Here is an 18,231-nt window from a genome sequence, read left to right as displayed (position 1 = left end):
GACCATTTGATGTGCCTTAAGGCAACAGCAGAGCTGGCACAGTTCAAAGAGGAGTGTGCCAAGGGGCCAGATGCTACTGTTGCAAAAACATTCCCAAAGCTAGCATCTCTGGTCTGTGAAAGTAATCCTACAAGGAGTAGCAGGAGGACCATTGTAGTGAGGTGAGTAGATGGGACATCAATTGTTGCGCTAAAATCCTCTTAACCGATTAATGCAATTTGATTATCCCAACAGGTACTAGAGATTTAAGATATTAAATTACATAAAAGCACAGGAGTGCTTTTTTGTGTATGCCTGGTGTATACAGTGCTTTCAGGGAAGACTCTTCTTCCAGCTGTTCAGGTTCTGGTGCCTCACAGTAAGATGGCAGGAGCAGTAGCTTAAGAATCATATTTTTAAAAAAAAAGTGTGCAGCTGAATTATAATCAGTGCTTGCTTTCTACTAGCTCTGCTTTTTTGTTGAATGTCTTGAGCAGTTTATATCAATAAGGTGTTTTTTATAAACAGGAAACAGCTTAAGTATCTTAAAGTCAAGTTTGTATCTTGTCATATATGAAAAAATCCCATACCACATTGATGCTGCATTTTTTAAGTAACTTAATTGTTTGAATACTACATTTTAATCATTCCCAAATACTTATTTTTTGTGTATAATCAAGTTATAACTTGCATAGTTATATAGAAAGTCACTGCATTTTTTATGTGCAATGTACAGCTATTTATTAAAAATGTGCCTCTCCCTCACTGTATGAAAACATAACTCTTTCCCTTTCCTCTGCCCTCCAGTATGCACTGAGATATAACTCCCTTAAACATTTGCATGGATTTGATGCAAGGAAGTATCAGTTGTGCATCATGTATTTATCATGGTGATAGAAAATAAAATAGTTCTTTCCTGATGTAGAGCATCTTTGAAGATGTACAGCAACTTCAAAAAAATGCCATATGCACAAAGACCTCTCTTTTCTTCCTTTCTCTGACTGGAGATAGAGCACTACATTGTTCCCTCTGTCTGATAGCCTTTCAAAACTTAAATAATAGGTATTTCCACAAAATCGACTTTTGGAGCAAAGTGAAATAAGTGATTTCTCCTCCACCATTAAGTGGGCCAGGGTCCCTTAAAATGTCAGTAAACATAATACATCCTTTGAAGCATCCTATTCTTGTTTTGTTTAAATAAATGCCATTTGCAAGATATTTGTGATACACATGATAAGGCATTGCAAGAGCAAACATTAAGGATTGAATGTCAGGAGGAAAGGGTTGAAGCTATTGCAGTAAGGAAGGGTATTTTTAACAGCGATTACTCTCCCTGTCCATTTGTCTGCAGAGGAACCTTGATTTAGCAGAGGCACTGATTTATCAGGGGAGACGCTTCAGCCCCTTTATCCTGTGGTCAAGAGTGAGGGACAGCAGCTTCTGTCAACTTCTAGTGAACCCTGGAGAGGCAGCCAGCTTTTTGCTTTCTCCACTTTATTCTCACTGTGTTACCCGGTGGGAATCTACGCATCAGCCTGCTTCTGGGGCAGCTGGTACAAGCAGCCCAGTATAGGCACCTTTAGCCTGTTGGTGTCAGGGAGGCAGACTGGCAGCCCTCTCCCCTCCACCCTTCGCCTTAGGAACCTGTGTATATACATATGAACAAAAATTAGAAATGCAGTGCTATAGAGACAAAAGTGCTCAAGTGGAAATAATGGCTTCATATTATTTAAAAAAAAAAACCAACCAAACCTGATTGAATAGTATATATATTATCTCTTTAGGGAGAAATCAATGCCTGTGCTATAAAATGCATGTTCTTTGGCAAAAATGTCAGCTTCTCTTTCACTGAATGGGCTCTGTCTGAAGTACTCTTTTAAACACTGCTCAGGGAGGATGCAATCCTCTTAGAAAGCAGGCATCCTGCTGGTCTCGAGTTTCAGCAGCACACTCAGGAGCTTTTAGTTTGTACATGAAAAGCTTACTGGCAGCGGCTTCTGCGCAGGAGGACCAGGCATAATTGGATTTACTATCAAGTAGGAAGTAGGTAAGGTCTTTAGAAGGAGCTAAGGGGCTAATGTAGAAGATAAAATATCACAAGATTTATGTGTATTTCTCTATTTCCTTGTATAAATCCCTTTGGCCTTTTCTTGGAACTTGGGAGGCTTCATGCAGTGAGGGTGAGGGAGGGTGTACAGGCAGGTGGTGGGGTGGGATGGGCAGGAGATGTTCTGCAGCGGGGCATGAGGTAAGAGAGTGCAGGGGTCTTTCTGGATCCCAAGAAGAAAGGCCTGATAACAAATAGCTTAATAAATTAGCTGTTTTAATAAGATAAAAAGAAGAATACAGAGAGCAAGTAAATCATACATCCCTTCAGATGCGGGTTACCCTGCATTCGCACAGCATCAGGTGGAGCCCAGGTGGGTTAACTCCCATGGTGTTGCACAGATCTTGTCTGTGGAGGGGTTCCCTCTTTTTGGTCATTCAAGCTCTTATATGATTTTCTTGCAAGAAATCAACCCTAATAATCATTTCTACTGTCAGAATGGAGGTTTACATGAGAACCTCTAGATAAAGATGAGGACAGGCAGGCACTGTAATCGCTGGTCTGGAGTGGGAGCTGCCTGCAGCCTCCTCGGTTACTACAAGCTGGCTGGTTTGTCCTGTGGCCAAGAGTTTGTGCAGCACAGCCTGGAGCCACGCTGGACAGGCAGCACAGGCCTGGGCCTACTCAGGTGAACTGTCACGTGGATCACTGACTCCTTGATATACAATGGTCTCCTGGTCAGGATCAGTATGGGGGGCCTGCCCAAACGTGTTTCGGTGGCCATGGGGCCCCCACTATTAGGTACCTGCCCACACATAGCACAAGCTGCCTGCTCTGGAGGCACCTGGTTGGAAAATGATAGCTACGGTTTAGGTTTGGCACATGGGATCACTGAGCAGAAGAGGACCTGTGGCACATTACATACCCTACGACGCTGCAGATATCTAGATCCAGCTCAATGTATGACATAAATCCATCCCACATTTTGCAGAGGTGAGGGCTGACTTACAGCATAGGTAGGGCATTGTTATTTAGAGTCAGCCCATGTCCCCTGCTGTACTGAAATAGAAGAGATTTTAAATATGGTGCATTTCCTTTCCTTCAAGGATCTTCATCTTCTCTATTAAGCAGTTTCCCTTTCCAAGGCTGCTGCATCATGTCTTGCTGGCTCTTCAGGCAGAACTCTTGCCCATGCTAGATCTCTGCTTCCAGTCTCTAGGGCAGCTTCAGCGTGTGGCATCCTCCCTCCTGGCCTCTGGTTGTCCGAAGCTCTTGCTGTAGTAGTTCGCATGCAAAATCTGCTGTTTGCAGCCTGGTTATCTTAATTGTTTCTCTGTTCAGTGAATCGGCAGCTGACAGTTGGATTGCCCGCTCTTTTTTCTTTCATCTCTGCTATCTAAAGGATTTACATAAATATCCTAAGGCACTTTGCTGTTGATTATGCGAATATGCTGCATCAGGGACACAGATTTGTGGAAATTAAAAGGCTATTTTAATTTCTAGGACTTCACAGTCCAGGGTTAGACCATTAGCAGTCAGACCACTTCCTGCGGTTCCACTGATGTCCCACTGTTTCCTCCTTCGCTTGTTTATAAATCTGAATGCAAAAGCATATGTGTACTGGTAAGTTTTTGCAATGTGTCAGTAAAGATGCTTTTTGCTATCTTTGACCTGTGGAAGTGTGTGTCCCCTCCCTTCATTTCATTATGCTTTAAAGAACAAAAACCTCAGAACTTAAAACAGGAGCTTATTGACTTTCTTACTCCTTTTCTTTCTTTTGGAGTGTCTGATGCGTGCAGTGGTGCTTTTTAATGCTTCTTAAAATAAAAACAATTGCAAAGATAACCAAGTGCAACCCTACAGCTAGGCTGACTGATTTACAATCTGACACGGTAGTCAGAAAATCCAGAAACACAACAACCTACTTCAAATTTAGACACTCCAAGACTGAAACTCCTGGCAGTGGAACAGCAGGAGAAAAGAGAGTAGATGACGTCAGGAGAGGGCATATTGAGGATCCTGGGCTTTAAGGAGCCATAAATAAACCCTTTAGTGTAGGTTTATGTGGAGTACGTTTTCTTTAAAAAAGCATAGCTTTAGCACACTAAAAACATTGCTATAATTTTTGTATCTGTAAACTACATGCATCTTGTTTCTGAATTATGAAAATCAAGTTTTGTAGGACTTCCCTGTTTCAGTAGCTTACCTGAAAATGTTTTGGTAAACAATTAAAATTCAGGCCATCTAAACAGATTAAGGATCGCTGAGTTACCCACCAAATCATTTAATCTTTGAAACTTTACTCTTTGATCAAAACTAAAACATATGCAAAGGACTGTCTCTGTATCTCATATTATGTGCTTTCAGTCTGTCTTTGGCAGATAGAGTAAAACAATTCTTTATTTTGAGTAGGTACATTTAAAGAACTGGAATTGAACACATTTTGAAAACAGGAAAAATAAGCGTATGGCTATTAAAATTCATGTAAATACATAATTTGGTAAAGTCCGTAGAACTGTGACACATTTTTTTTCCTGATCATTGCCCCTAGTAGCATCATGTACTCTGCACAGCAGGTTCAACAGAAAGTAAATATCATGGTTCCAGACTTTGATTTTTGAAATATCTATTTGGTTGATTTTTCCATGTTTTGCTGAATGAACTCATGACTTTGCATCACTTGCAATTCACTTACTTTCTGATGGTTCTCTGCTGTTGATGGAGAAGTGGGAAGGTTTTATATTGTGCATTTCATTCTGCTCCTACAAGGCTGTGCACCACACCTACAAAAGAAATGACAGCGCAATAAAGTTAGGCTAGTTTGTGATCGCACTATTGCTAATATGAAGTCTCTGCACTCGTGTTGCTAACTGGGGTGAATTTGATGTGGAGCAGGAATAACCATGCAATCATGTTTCTGCTAAATTAATAGTGTTCGATGCAAGATCTGTGTCTCTAATTTCCCATTACCCACCTGATGCTTTCTGGGGTGCTGTCTCTGTTGTATGGTGGGAACGTTTGAAGGCAGCTCTCATGGGACACTGACTTTGGTTTTGAAGGCTGTTGCTACTCTGAAAAAGGCTTTGAAAAAGTGTTGTTTGATTACTTGTATAACTTTTGAATAGCAGCCCTGCAAAAACATCAGGCCAGTCTTACATTTGCAGTTTCAAGCTGCCATTTTGCCAGCAGCAATGTGGATCAAAGCAGTAATAGTGGGTCCTGTAAGTACTATTTCAGCTGATTGCAGAATTGCTGGACTGGAAGGCCTCTTTTCTCCTTAGTATGGCCCTCTCACAGCGGGATAGGTGGCAACAGAGTTTGAACATACTCAGCTGCTTCTGTTGCTGGCAGCTTTCTCCCATGGTGAGAGCAGCGAGTCACTGCCCTGGCCCCCTCAGTGTCCGAGTGGCAGGAGGACAGGGGTGGGTGGCACAGGCTGGGGGATAGCACCAGTGGAAGAGCTTCACGGTGAGAGGGGCAACGTTGACCTGGGGGATTTCTTTCAGGCTGCAAGTTACTAAGATGCCAGGGATCTTCTTTCTGGAGAAGAGGACAAGAACCTGTGATTGCTCAGCCTTTGGCAGAAGACATTGCTCGAGTTGTTTAGACAGTGGCAGTCTGATGGCTCTTTTACTGCTAAGAGTTTTGGAGTTAGAAATTTCATAGCAAAGCAAATGAGAAGGTCTGCCTTATGTGGTGTTCAGAAGGTAATCCATGCAAAATCCTAGCAGGCTTTATTCAGAGGGCCTTGCTCCATCTTAGGGCTACCACGAGGTTCAAGGGATGTATATCCTTATCCTCTAGCTTTTTTAGTTTTGCACCAACAGGAGTTGGTCCTTTTCTCCCTATCCCCCAAAGAGCCAGTGTGAAAAGTTAGAAGACTGACGTCTGCTGAGTAGCTACTTCTGATTTGTTGTTGGATAGGGGTGATATAAATGCAATCACCATGTCTTCTGCAAATCTTGCTGCTCTCAAAGGCTTGTAGGATGCACAGTATTATTTTTTTTTTCTGATGGGAAGAGCGAAAAGGCGGTGATAGAAGGGTGTAGATGTGCATGGTGCTGACAATAGTCAGGTGTGTGGAGTTTTTCTGTGGAGTGAAGCAGCTGAAATGCCTGTGTTTTCATCTGATAGTGAGCTAGACAAAGATCTCAGCCTTTCTCTTTATACATAGCATTTGCAGGTCTGTGATGCTTCCTTGACTTTCATTATTAAATCTGCAGCATTTGAATTGTTAAACTACTGCAGACCCAAAGGGGTTACTTTTTATAGTATAATTCAGGAAAATCTACTGTACAATAAAATTAATATAAAACATTAGCCAAATAACCAGGCATAATAAAATTAACAAACTAGCAGTGGTGGATACAGATGTATTTGCAAGACATCCTCTTCTGTTCCAAGATTTTTATTTCATGGTTTGACTGCAGCATGCTACCTATGCCATTGGGGATGGTTATTTCATGAGTGTGATGATAAACAAGACTCACTGGCCAAAGAGAGGTCCCCTTGACATTGCTCTGGTGAACATACTTCATCACAGTCTTGTTGTTAGTGCTGTCAAATAGCTTAGCTTCTATGAAGCGTGAATGATGTGTTGGAAAGATTAATTTTGTCAGGTATACTTATGACAAACGTAGCTAACATCTCAGAAGGAATAGTTTACAAGCACTTGTATGATTAGCCCAATTGTTTTGTTTCATAATTAATTATGTTTATTCATGGATGAAGCTGTGATTTCTGTCTGGAACTAGAAAGTGTATCTCTGATAGCCGTTGTGAAAAACAAAATTACTCATTTAGAACCACCATCATTTTCTGTGAAGAATGTAATCTTAAGTCTTTAGAGTCCTGATGATACTGTGAATGCATGCGTGTTTATAATATGTGTGACCATAGAGTTCTTGGTTTTTCTTTTAAGATAACCTCAGAGTACTACACTTTACAGTGCATGTGTTTTGCAGTACTTTCAAGATAAGAATAGGAGGACAGAGTTGAATCCACTGACTGAATTCTCTTTGTGTGTATTTGTTAATTAATAGGACAGGTGCTTTTGTGTTACAGAAAAAGACTTTTGATTTTACTAGTGAAGACTATTCATCTTGAATTTGGTAGAATTGGATTTTCGTGATGGGTACATACATACCTTAGTTTTCATTATAGAGTTCAGAATCTTTCTAATAATGATCAGTAAATTCACTTCATTGCTACTAATATTAATTGCATGGATGTGTGAAATATGTGACCTCGAGGATACGTCGACAAGCTAGTAGTGCCTCTGGCACATAGCATACTAAAACACAGGGAAGTAATTCTGATATCAGAGTTTATTCTTTTCTAATGCTATCTGTCCTGTATTTGAAACCTTTTAAATAGTTTAAGTTAAAATTGAGTAGTGCTAAGGATAGTTCAAGCTTTAACTTCTCAGATTTAAATTCTCCGTGTGGTTTTGTTGTCGAGAGAATCTTGTAGGTTTTATAGAATCACCATTTCTAAAGTTCCTGGCTTCTTTCTATAGGCAACTTTTTACTTCTGTTCATGTCTCAGCTTTGTCTCTTTATGCTTTCTGCTACACCTAGCAAGGGGCTCCTTTCAAATCTCCCATCTACTTTGTCAGCTTTAGGAAGTGAATGGGAGTCCTCAATGGGTGATAAACTGCTTATGGTGAACTATACCCATTCCTTCACTGAGAGGTAATCAGTATACTTGGTAGCTCTTATTTCTAGTCTGGTGTGAGATGCAAAGATTCTCTAATCACTTCTTTGAGTTTTTGTTTAATACAGAGGCAAAAAATATCTTAATACAATGATCAACCAGGATGAAACCTGCGTTTTGATACAGTTATATAGGAACAGTCCTTAGTTTCTTGTGGAATTCATAAACTTTACAAAACCAATCTGTAGACAATTGTAAATTCAGCATCTTGAAAAGCATGCATATGGAAGTAAGGTAATATGTGTGGTATGATGTTAGCTATTGAAAATTAACAATGCATCTACTAATGGTAACCCCATTGGACAAAATAATTGCCTTCTGCATTTGACTTGCTGAAGCTTTACTCTTTAAAACCCCCATTTATTCTGTTACACCATCCATGTACAGAGATCCCAGGTGCTGTCATCTAAGAAGGAATAGGTAGAGACTATTGTTCATTAATAATAAATGATTCATTGAGAGTAAAAAGATAATTAAGGGGTTTATAGCTAAATGACTAAAGATATAAAGTGAAAGATAATTTTAGCATATTAAAAATTTGCATTGAATATGACAAGGAAAAAGTCCACAGAAAATAGTATGTGTAAAACAATAAGAATGAGAAAGTGAACATAGGAACAGCTTGGATATATTTAAGTCCTAAATAAAGCTGATTAACATTTATTCCAGATTTTTAAAAATCCTTATCTAAAAGCTAAGATAACTTTTTTTCCCTCCTATTAATCTCCACACATGGTGAAAACTCCCGCCTTGGTTTGGTGTTTTGCTCCCTTTCCCCTGCCAAAAAAACTTAGCAAAACTTGAGGCTTACAGATTTCCTTGAGGCAGTACTTGGGTCTGGTTTACATACTTGAAGAATTGATTTTAACTTAAGTCATTGTCAGCCTTGGTATGCACTTGCTGGCTGCATACTAGTAGCCCTCGGCTTGTGGAGCTGTAAGGTTGGCTTTCATAGGGATGTGTCACGAAGGTGCAGGAACAACCTGCACTTTCTATTACTCTTCTATTTTTCAACTCTGTTTTCTAAAATCCTCTGTTCTCCACCCAAAGTTAAGGTGATCAGACACTTACCATTACCTTGTCATCATCTTTTCCTCCGTTCTTCCTTTTCCATTGGACCCCTCTCTTCCTACCTGTTTATAGATACCATCCCTCAATTCTTCTCAAAAGTAAGATACATCGCTGCTTCTGTTATCCAGTTTTTTAGAAGACTCCTGCACAATCCCGCTGTGCTCTGAACTTAAGAAAACGGTATCAAAATATACCAGGATGTGATTAGTAATAAAAATTCAGGTTGTTCAGGCCCGGAATCCTTTTAATATATATCAGGGCTCAAAAGATGATATATTTGTATTGTTGATGATGTATCAACTGCTGCTGGGTTGCAGGCAGAAGTGGTTCCCAAGTGTTTGGGGGCTGCAGGAATGAGCATTTCCATGCAGTCGTTGCATAAGATCAAGACTTGGCCCTGTGGTTCAGCTGAGTGACCCCACAAGTGATGGCTGCCAATTTAAATAGTAGGAGTGAGACCCTAGGGCCAGTCCTGATTTGGCACAGCCTGAAACCTGAAATTGGTGGTTGTGTGTGAGGTTGTGAAGGAGTGCGTCCGAAGGAGGGAGGCATGCAACTGGGCCATCACGTGCTGGGGATGCTGAGGAGAAGATGCTGTGCCACAGCAGTTTTGTGGAAGGCGTGAAAGAAAACTGCTATATGCATTCATTAGCTGACAGAAAGTTGTTACCCATGGTAGTTTGGTGCCTAGCGTGACAGTGACTGTGTTGCGGCTTATAACTTGCCCAGGGTAAGCCTGGGATCCTCTGGCCTGCCAGTGTCCTTAACTTGGAAAAAAAATGGTACAGGAAAAATGGCTCCTTCCCCCTTCATTTGGTGGAGGTTGGTTGACTGGCTTCTTTTTCCATGTTGCTGCTTTCTGTAAGGGAAGAATTGCTACAATTATTTAGGTTGATCTCAAATTCATTAAAATCAAAGAGGTTTTTGTCACTGACATCACTGTAGCCAGGTAACTGCATTATCACCTGCTCTGGGGACTCTGCTAGCAGTAACTCTGTAACAGGAGACAAACTCTTATTTTTCAAAGAGAAGATTGTTAGGCATCACCTACTGTTAGTGTGGAACCTGACCAATTCGTCCTTTGCTGACAGGTTTATGAACTGCTTGTAACCATCTATCAAATCAATTGAATTGCTTAATTCTTGTATGTCTAGTGCTTCTTGTCCAGGACAATGGTCAATAATAATGCACATAAGAGATAATTTTCAGCAGTATTAGATGTGAACACATACATAAAAGAAACATCTCTTAATGCAAAGATCTTGGGATAAGTTAGACAGCAGCAGTGTTGACGCAAGTGTGAAGATGAATGTAGAGGAATGGATTAGTTCCAATTACCTCTAATGAAGTTCAGAATATTTTGGTATGTTTCATTCCAGAGTAATTTTTTTACTACAGAGTTAATTTTTTCTGCCTCTCCCTCTGCTCTTGAAAAGAAGAAATGTTAATATCTCTTTATGTTGTTGTACAGACCACTTTCTGATTCTGAACAGATCAACTTTTTAAAGAAAACGAGACTATATATTCAGCAGCAGAAGTACGATGAAGCGGTAAGTCTGGTTTTGCTATATGCCTTCTAGAAACTTTTTACAGGAACTTTTATTATATATATAAATATTTAGATTTGTTTAACTTGAAACTGGGAAATACAACCTTTTTCCTTCCTTATGATGCACATCTCATTAACACAAATAAAATCCCAGTGTTAAGTCTCCAAAATTTTGCATTTTGATATCAGTTCTAATGAATAATACTGACTTGCTGTATTTTTTCTCATACTTCTTAAACTGTTACTATTCCATAGTAACAGTATACTAACACACAGTATATGTTTTTATTTTGCACTGTAGAAATGGGTATATTGAGAGAGAAACTGAGGAATGTAGTTCATGTTCACACTTCTTAGGCTGCTAGTTGCATGGAAAAAAGTATGATGTCTTGCTCTATCATAGATCCTGCTTTGTTTTTTCCTTTTACATGAACCAGCTGTTCTTGTTTTTAATTTCACATTTCAGTTTGTCAGAGACTGGGAGCCATATGTGGAATCATTCTGTGCTTCCCAGTTCCGGTATTACTTTCCTAAGCATTTGCTGCCACTCACTGTGCAACAGGGTACTTGATGGGTGCAGTTCACCAGTGCTTGTATTCTGGCATTCACAGAAATAATTTGTAGAGCTAAATGATAAAAAGAAGTCTTTCGTTTTAACAGGTTTAGTTTGGTCACTGATTTTATGTTTAAAAAGTACATGAAAAACTGGAATAAGTAAGATTATATTTAACCTGCCAGATGCATGGAAGAATACTTCCATTATGTGTTAGGGTTCAGCTCTTCTTTTTCCCCAGTACGTTTCTCAGGGTAATAAATTACTATTTTATGCACAGGACAGCTAAATCTATTTTATACCTTATACCTTTTTATTTACCTCATTATAAATTGGAAATAACTCAGTTTAAATCAATGGATCTATTTTGCTGTGGGAGAAGGCTTTCTTTTTGGTTTTCTAATACTACTACTTGGCCGTCACACATTTACTTATAGGAGATATTTTATACATTTCAGCAGCAGAACCTGTGAGTTTGTGGTATTGGTTATATAAATTTTACCCGTTGTTCACTTGAGTGCCCCATGTGTTCAGGTTCACTCTTGATCACTAACGCATCGGGCTTGTGCCTGTGCCCTGGTTGTCCTCAGCTTCCTATATCGCAATGCAGAAAGGTTGGTGCATTACCAGCTGCTGGGGTATAGATGATTCTTTGCCTCCTCAGCTCTGCAGCTCTTTGCATTGCAAATGTGCGTTCATAATTGTACCCTCAGGAATGATGTGATTTTGGGTGAGTTTGCCCATTGGCAGACTTGTGATCTCTTCAGTAGTTGACATATCTTGTCAATATGTTGATTGTTGCTATTAGGTCCCAGCTGGATACCTGGACATATAAAGAAGCATTGTCATGTATGCTCAACTTCTTACTATACTCTTCCTTACAGATCTTTTAATCACCAGAGAATCCTCAGGGACCACAAATTACACAGCTGAGCTTACCATCTTTGGGTAAATCACAGGGGTCAGCACACCTCTGTGTAAGGAATGATATGGTGGGAAAACCCACTGTCTTTATCGTGCTGTCTCCCCAGTGAAGGTACTGAGTAAGGGGACCTGTGATTAGGCTCAGTACAACCCTTCTTGTGTCCAAATGATTTGCATCCCGAGAGCCCCAGGCAGCTGCTTTGTGAGTGAAAGTGGGGCTCCCGTTCAGTCTGAATTCACCTCTGGTGATTAGGCAAAGCGCTGGGGTTATCGGGTGTTACTGAAGCGGAGCACATCAAACCGCAGGAAGCGGGTGTTTCAGGCTGTGGAGAGGGACCATGGGAATGCTCATGGGAAAAACAAGTGGCATGTTTGGTAGTAGGTGGTGGTCGAGGAGTGCTATCTGAGTAGCTTTCACCATCTGACCACTGTCATGGCCGGAGGGATGGCGAAGGAGCCAAATAACGGTTGACTTCATGTCCAGCAGGAGTCCAAAGCCGCGTGTACTCCAGCAGTTGGTGCTGGCCAAAACATAATACCTCGGCGCAGAGAGGACACACGTGCCAAGAGAGGCGGGGCTGCTTGAGCTCCAGTTGCTGTCAGTTAAGTTGATTTCTGGAATGGAGCTTACACTATTCTAAACTGTTGCTTATCTGTTTTGTCCGCCTCTAGGTATCTCTCTGCAAAACCCTGATTAACCTTGCTTTGGAAGGCTTGTCTTATTACCATACTTACGATAGATTATTCCTGGGTCTAAGTATTGCAGTGGGTTTTGTGGGCTGGACGACTTACGTGATTTTGGTCATTATCAAGACCCATACCAATTTGACCAAGACTGTCCAGGCTAATAACAAGGTAGGTCGGAAACATGCAATTATTTTTTACTACCAGTTTTCAGCATTATATGTATGCTCAGTTTCTCTGTGTGGGACAACCACTTCTTGTAACTACATGTGGAAACTGGCAAGCTGTGGAGTTTTCTAGCTACTGTAATCCTGTGTAGCATTACTACTTGGTCCGTTTATTAGGATCAGTATTCCTAAGCCGTATAAGTCTGAGTATGCAATATGGTGCTTTCTCAGTTGCTTCCTTCCTACAGCTGTGCATTTTACTAGATGCTAATGCAAGTGTAAGCAAACATAGTGATTTAAAACTATTAGAGGGACTGTCTTTAACCAGAAATCAGTTTTCAGCATTAATTGTGGTAAAGTCAGCACTCTGTTGTAATACTTGTTTAGAAGAATACCGACTTCAGGCTTCCATTTTGAGTTTTGTTCTTTACTGTAAGGCCAAAAAGAAATTAACATGTAAATTATTTTATTCCTGTCCTCTTTGGCAATGTGAAATCAGTTTTCAGAAGCTGTGCAGTCCAATCATGGCATTTTTAAAATATATAATCTGTTTTAATAGAAAGGTGAACTGTGGTTTCACAGATCAGCTTGCTGTCTTGCTCTTTGTGATTTGCAAGGGTGCAGCAGAAGACACCAAAGACGAAGGAAGTTCACTTTGACAAGTTTATTATGGTTTGATTTTTCACAAAGTACAAAATCCGAGGAAATTCATTTACTTTCAGTTATTCATCAGGAAAAGAGATACCTCAAAATGGTAAACAGCCAAAAAGCTAGCATTTCACTGAAGGATTAAAACCTTGGGGGGGGGGGGGGGGATCTCCTAAACTTCAAGAATTTGTTTCCGAATAAAAGAAATTGTTTCATTTAGTAATGTAAATGAGAATGAGCACTTACTTAGCATCTTTACTGCCTTCAGTATATTACTCTGAGAAAATCCCTATCATGCTATCTTGAGGTTTTTACTACTGGCTGAAATGAGATAATCTTGGCCTTTAATGAAAATGATCAAACAAAATTGAAATGGAAAATATTCATAAGTGCTGTACTGCATGATTTACATTTTCTTTCATCAAATAACTAAGAAGAAATAATCCAAGATGCATGTTATGTTAGATATGAACAAAATAATTACAATAAATAGACTGGATATTGGGCATATTAATAACTATATTAACCAAAAACTTCACGTTTTTAGATGACATCAGATTTTTATTTGGTATATTTTATTTTACATGTTGAAGACAACTTTTATGCTAGTGACACTGGCAGAAAAAAAATTAGGTTTCTTAGTTCTTTGTCTATAGAATTTTTCTTTCCTCAGTTTTAGTAGAAGGCCTTTTTCTGTAGTGTCTTTTTAGTGTTCCTATTACTTAGGGAATCACAGTGTGAGGCTAATGCTTCATAGATGAAAGTTATTTGGTTTATAGCTAATATTGGAGCTACTTAAAGAATTTTTCTGAGAAACTAATCTACCATTCACTAATAGTCTTCTGCAAAGCACAGCCTTATAAAACCTGAAAGGAGCCTTTGAATAATGAAACTGCATATCCTGTATACATCATCTTTAAAAGTTTTTGGCTTCTTACAATGCATATGAAAAACCTTTTTTTCTTTTTGAGTAGTCTGTTGTTTTAATTTGCAAGAAGCCTAACTGTTTAATCTATTTTTAAACATCCACAGAAAATGCAAATCTGGTTTCCATTTTCAATGCATGACCAACTAGATAGGACTCTCTAATATTTATGTCTCTATATGGAATAAAATGTTGATTGCATATGTTTACTCATTCAGTGATAAATTATATTGTATGCATATCATATCTATACATATTCATTCTGTCTATATGTCAACAAATGTGAACTTTAACACTAATAAAACAGAATTGCATTAAGTCAGCTTTCTGTATGACATTTTTTTATACTTTAATGGTATATCTTAACAGAAATTCTGTTTTTAAAATCATTTAGAACTGCATTTGCTGTCAGTTTAGATCAAGGCAGTTGTATGTCGTTAGAGGATGGGGCGGGTACGACCCAGAAAAAATGTTAACCTGCCTATGTGAACTGCTAATTGAATGTCTTTTCTTCTAAGCATATTTAACATAGTCCCGTATCTGTCTACACAAGTAATTCAAAGAAACTGCATTCATGTGAAAGAAAACAGTGTCTTCAGTCATTACCTACACAATACACTAAAGACTGCTCAGTCACTAAAGGTTCCTTTGCTATGTCAAGTTGTAATATGTAAAGATAAAATTGTTTATAGCTTGTACATAATCTTCCCTTACCAGTAATTCTACTGATAACTAAATGTCCCTAAATAAGGAAGAGTAGTTCAATGACCAGGTAAAAGGCAGATGCAGAGTAATTGTTTATATGTTCCTCTTTGCACAAACAAGAGATTGCTGCTTCCTGATGATTAAGGACTAGCCTACCTGTCTGAGATTACCCAGTTTTTAAATTTCCTTTCTGTCTTTGATGTTCCTCCTTACAGCGCTCTCAGTCCGAGAACGTGTGTCTTTGAGTACATGGTAGGGAGAATGTTTTAATCTCATGTGATTTTTCTTTTTTTTTTTTCTTTTTTCCCCCCTTCCCCAGAAAAGCCCAAAGCTGGCATTGTAGGTCAGGATTAAATACAATAACAGTTCTAGCTATGCTACGAACCTTTTAGTGTCATGCAACTCTAGTTCTCTGTTGTATTTTGAAATTGTAGGTTCTCTGAGTAAGGCTGTCTCTCCTGTGGAAGGTAGGTCGCAAGCCTCCTTCAGTAGCTGTCCCTAGATCCTGAAGAGTTGAATTTTTTCCAGTAGGAGTTAATGTTTCATATTTTACTCTAATTAGTTATCTCACAAATGTCTCAAGTGGGAGGAGGAAACATGCGCTAATGGATTTTTCATTAAACATTTTGACCGTAATGCTACGAACTTGAACTCAAAAGGTTATGCTCCAAGTCTGTTTTTAGAATCAAAATTTAAAAGAGTTCTTTTTTCCAAGACCCTTAGCATGTCTGACTTCCACTGGATTTTAAGTATCCATTGAACATAAATAACATTGCCTACATTGGGCTTCAAGATTGTACAAGTGTGCTTGCCTGTGCAGATTTTAGTTCAGGACCTTATGTAGAGACATATTTAGAATTAGATCTTCAAATGCTACTGTTGTTTTTTTTTCATCTGGCTGGAAACAGTGTACAGAGTTGTGTACATAGACACAGGGCGGCTTGAGCGGCTGTGTTAAAATAACATTTGCTTTACTGTGTAACTAACAAATGGAAAACAGTGTGTAGATTAAAACATTTTACTGATGTTTTAGGAAGCCATTTATTTTTCAGGAATCTACTGTTCTCTTCTACGGTTTTGCCTGTGTTGGAATGATAATAGCTTTTTTCCTGTTGATTCAAACATGTCCTTGGACGTACTACGTATACTGTCTCTTGCCAGTACCAGTATGGTATGCAGTTGTGAGAGAGTAAGTAAAGAATACATTTCACAAATAATGTTTTATAAAAACAGGTCTGTGCTTCCTTTTTGTTGATAATTAAATTTTTCCCATAAGTTTGGGAGAAAAAGTGAGATATAATTTTATTAAACTTTCTGAAATGCTTCCTGGGACATTCCAGAGGACTGTGGTTTATATTTCACTTGACATACGGTTTCCAAACTGACCAATACAGCTGCCAATTCTAGAAGCTATCTCTTCTATTAGCAAAAGTAAATCAATGTCTTTGCAGGATGAACTGGTTTTAGTACTCTTGTAACTGTAGCAAAGGGGTGCTAAAATCCTGGGCAAATACTTGTAGCAGCTGTTATAAAATGGGACAGGTTGTTCCTTTTCCTCTGTAATTTTGAAATAGTCTGATCCTGCAAAGTGTCAAGTATGCTGAACTCCAGCTGCTTTTGGAGAACCTGTGCTGGTCATGTTGAGGATTGTGCTCTGATATTGAAACAACCTTGTCTTGTTTGGGTCTCCTTTTACTCCAAATCCAAAAATACTTGTTAACTTCTGATTTCTGTTACTTACCTAATCTACTGGCAATTCTGTAGATACCAACTTGGTATTATTCGGAGAAAATGAGACCAACTGCAGTTAGATAATGAGCCGCCCCATAAAACACTGGAAAAGCTAACTGGGGATTTTTTTCTCTCTAAAGCTTCTGAATGTGTTTCATCAGTTATGACAGACATTAAGCACAGCATAACCAAAAATGTTCATAAACTCGGAGTCTATTTGGATAAAGAATAATCTGAAGCTTGTCCAAATACTGGTGAAGATGTGCCAGAAATGGGAGGGAAAAAGCTGGAGGGTTTTATTGTAGATTTTATATCAAGTAAAACCGGGCAGAAGGAGCTTAGGCCATCACCCACTCTGTTTCTAAACAGCCAGCAGGATCAGCAATACCTGAAACATTTCTTGTGCTCTGACCCCCCCCCCTCCTCAGCCTTCAAAGGCAAAATACTATGTTATTTCTGTTTTTTGAAAATAATTATTATCTTGTTCCATCATTTTGAACAGAATTCCGGTTATTCAAGACCTTGCCACGAATCTCTTGTCACTTCACCTCGGTCAGTCTATAGGATTTCTCTTGGTTTGTACACTGGGAATTGAAATACTAGTAAGTATTTTATTCATATGTATCAATAGGGTATCTCATTGCTAGCATTCCACCTCTTTGAGAAATTGTAAGTTTTATTAATGTGCTTATTTTTCAGTCTTCTGTTGAATTTAAATTTTTTTTTATTAGGTCTTCAGCTTTTTCTACCGCTCTACACTTACTGTTGGTCTTCTCGTCTTTGCTGGCTGGCCAGTAATCACACAGCTGTGTGTTCAAGCAAAGGTACTGTATTGCTTTGCTTAAAAAGAATATTTTAAGTGGCTAACAGCTAATTGCATCCTACGATGTTGGGACTGGTCTCTTTGGAATGCTGCTTTAGATTCTTGTTCAGTTACGCTCTTATTCTGATCTCTGTCATAAGCAGCATGTAGCAAGGCAGGGGAGTTTAATATGATCTGGATAGATATACAGGATAAGTAGTAAGACTGCTTAAGAATTTTGGGGTAGCTATGAGTTAGCTACCAGTTTTCTGTTGTTAATGATAACTAAAAAATTCTTGACTGAAAATCATATGAAATGCACATCAGTTAGCAAATTGTCACCGTGACAAAAGTGTTGACATGCATGATTGGTGAAAGTGATACCATTTAAGTAATATGATCATTTCTTGAAAAAAAATTTAAGATAACTGGAAAACACTTGTCAATTCCATTATTGTCTGCAATCAGCTGGCACATACTGTTCCTCAGAGGTGGCTTTCTGTAGTGTTTTTCCCAGGAAAAAACCTCCACTTTTGTAGAAATGAGTGTTAAGTGGCACAACCTTTAAGTAAGAGACATTTGTTCCATTAGTTTATTCAAACATCTCTTATTTCACAGGATACCTAAAACCTAAAGTTCTAGAGTAACTTTAATATTTCAATTTAAAAAAATTAGAGTCAAATTGCGAAGTCTTGCTCTGCAAGAACTGTCAAGATGAAGGCTTGTATTTAT

At 38.9% G+C, this 18,231-nt stretch overlaps 1 protein-coding gene across 1 annotated transcript in view; it reads left to right on the top strand.

Annotated features, from left to right (window-relative positions):
* The window catches only part of PIGN (phosphatidylinositol glycan anchor biosynthesis class N), a 110,037-nt gene that overhangs the window by 53,645 nt on the left and 38,161 nt on the right, over positions 1–18,231 (top strand). The window contains exons 13-17 of the mRNA XM_049823972.1: positions 10,283–10,361; positions 12,510–12,692; positions 16,019–16,155; positions 17,200–17,299; positions 17,429–17,521. Of these exons, the coding sequence (XP_049679929.1) occupies positions 10,283–10,361; positions 12,510–12,692; positions 16,019–16,155; positions 17,200–17,299; positions 17,429–17,521 (592 nt within the window). The remainder of the gene's footprint in view (positions 1–10,282; positions 10,362–12,509; positions 12,693–16,018; positions 16,156–17,199; positions 17,300–17,428; positions 17,522–18,231) is intronic.

Source organism: Accipiter gentilis, chromosome 20, assembly GCF_929443795.1.
Source record: "Accipiter gentilis chromosome 20, bAccGen1.1, whole genome shotgun sequence".
NCBI lineage: Eukaryota > Metazoa > Chordata > Aves > Accipitriformes > Accipitridae > Astur > Astur gentilis.
This window is presented reverse-complemented; position numbering and strand designations above follow the sequence as displayed.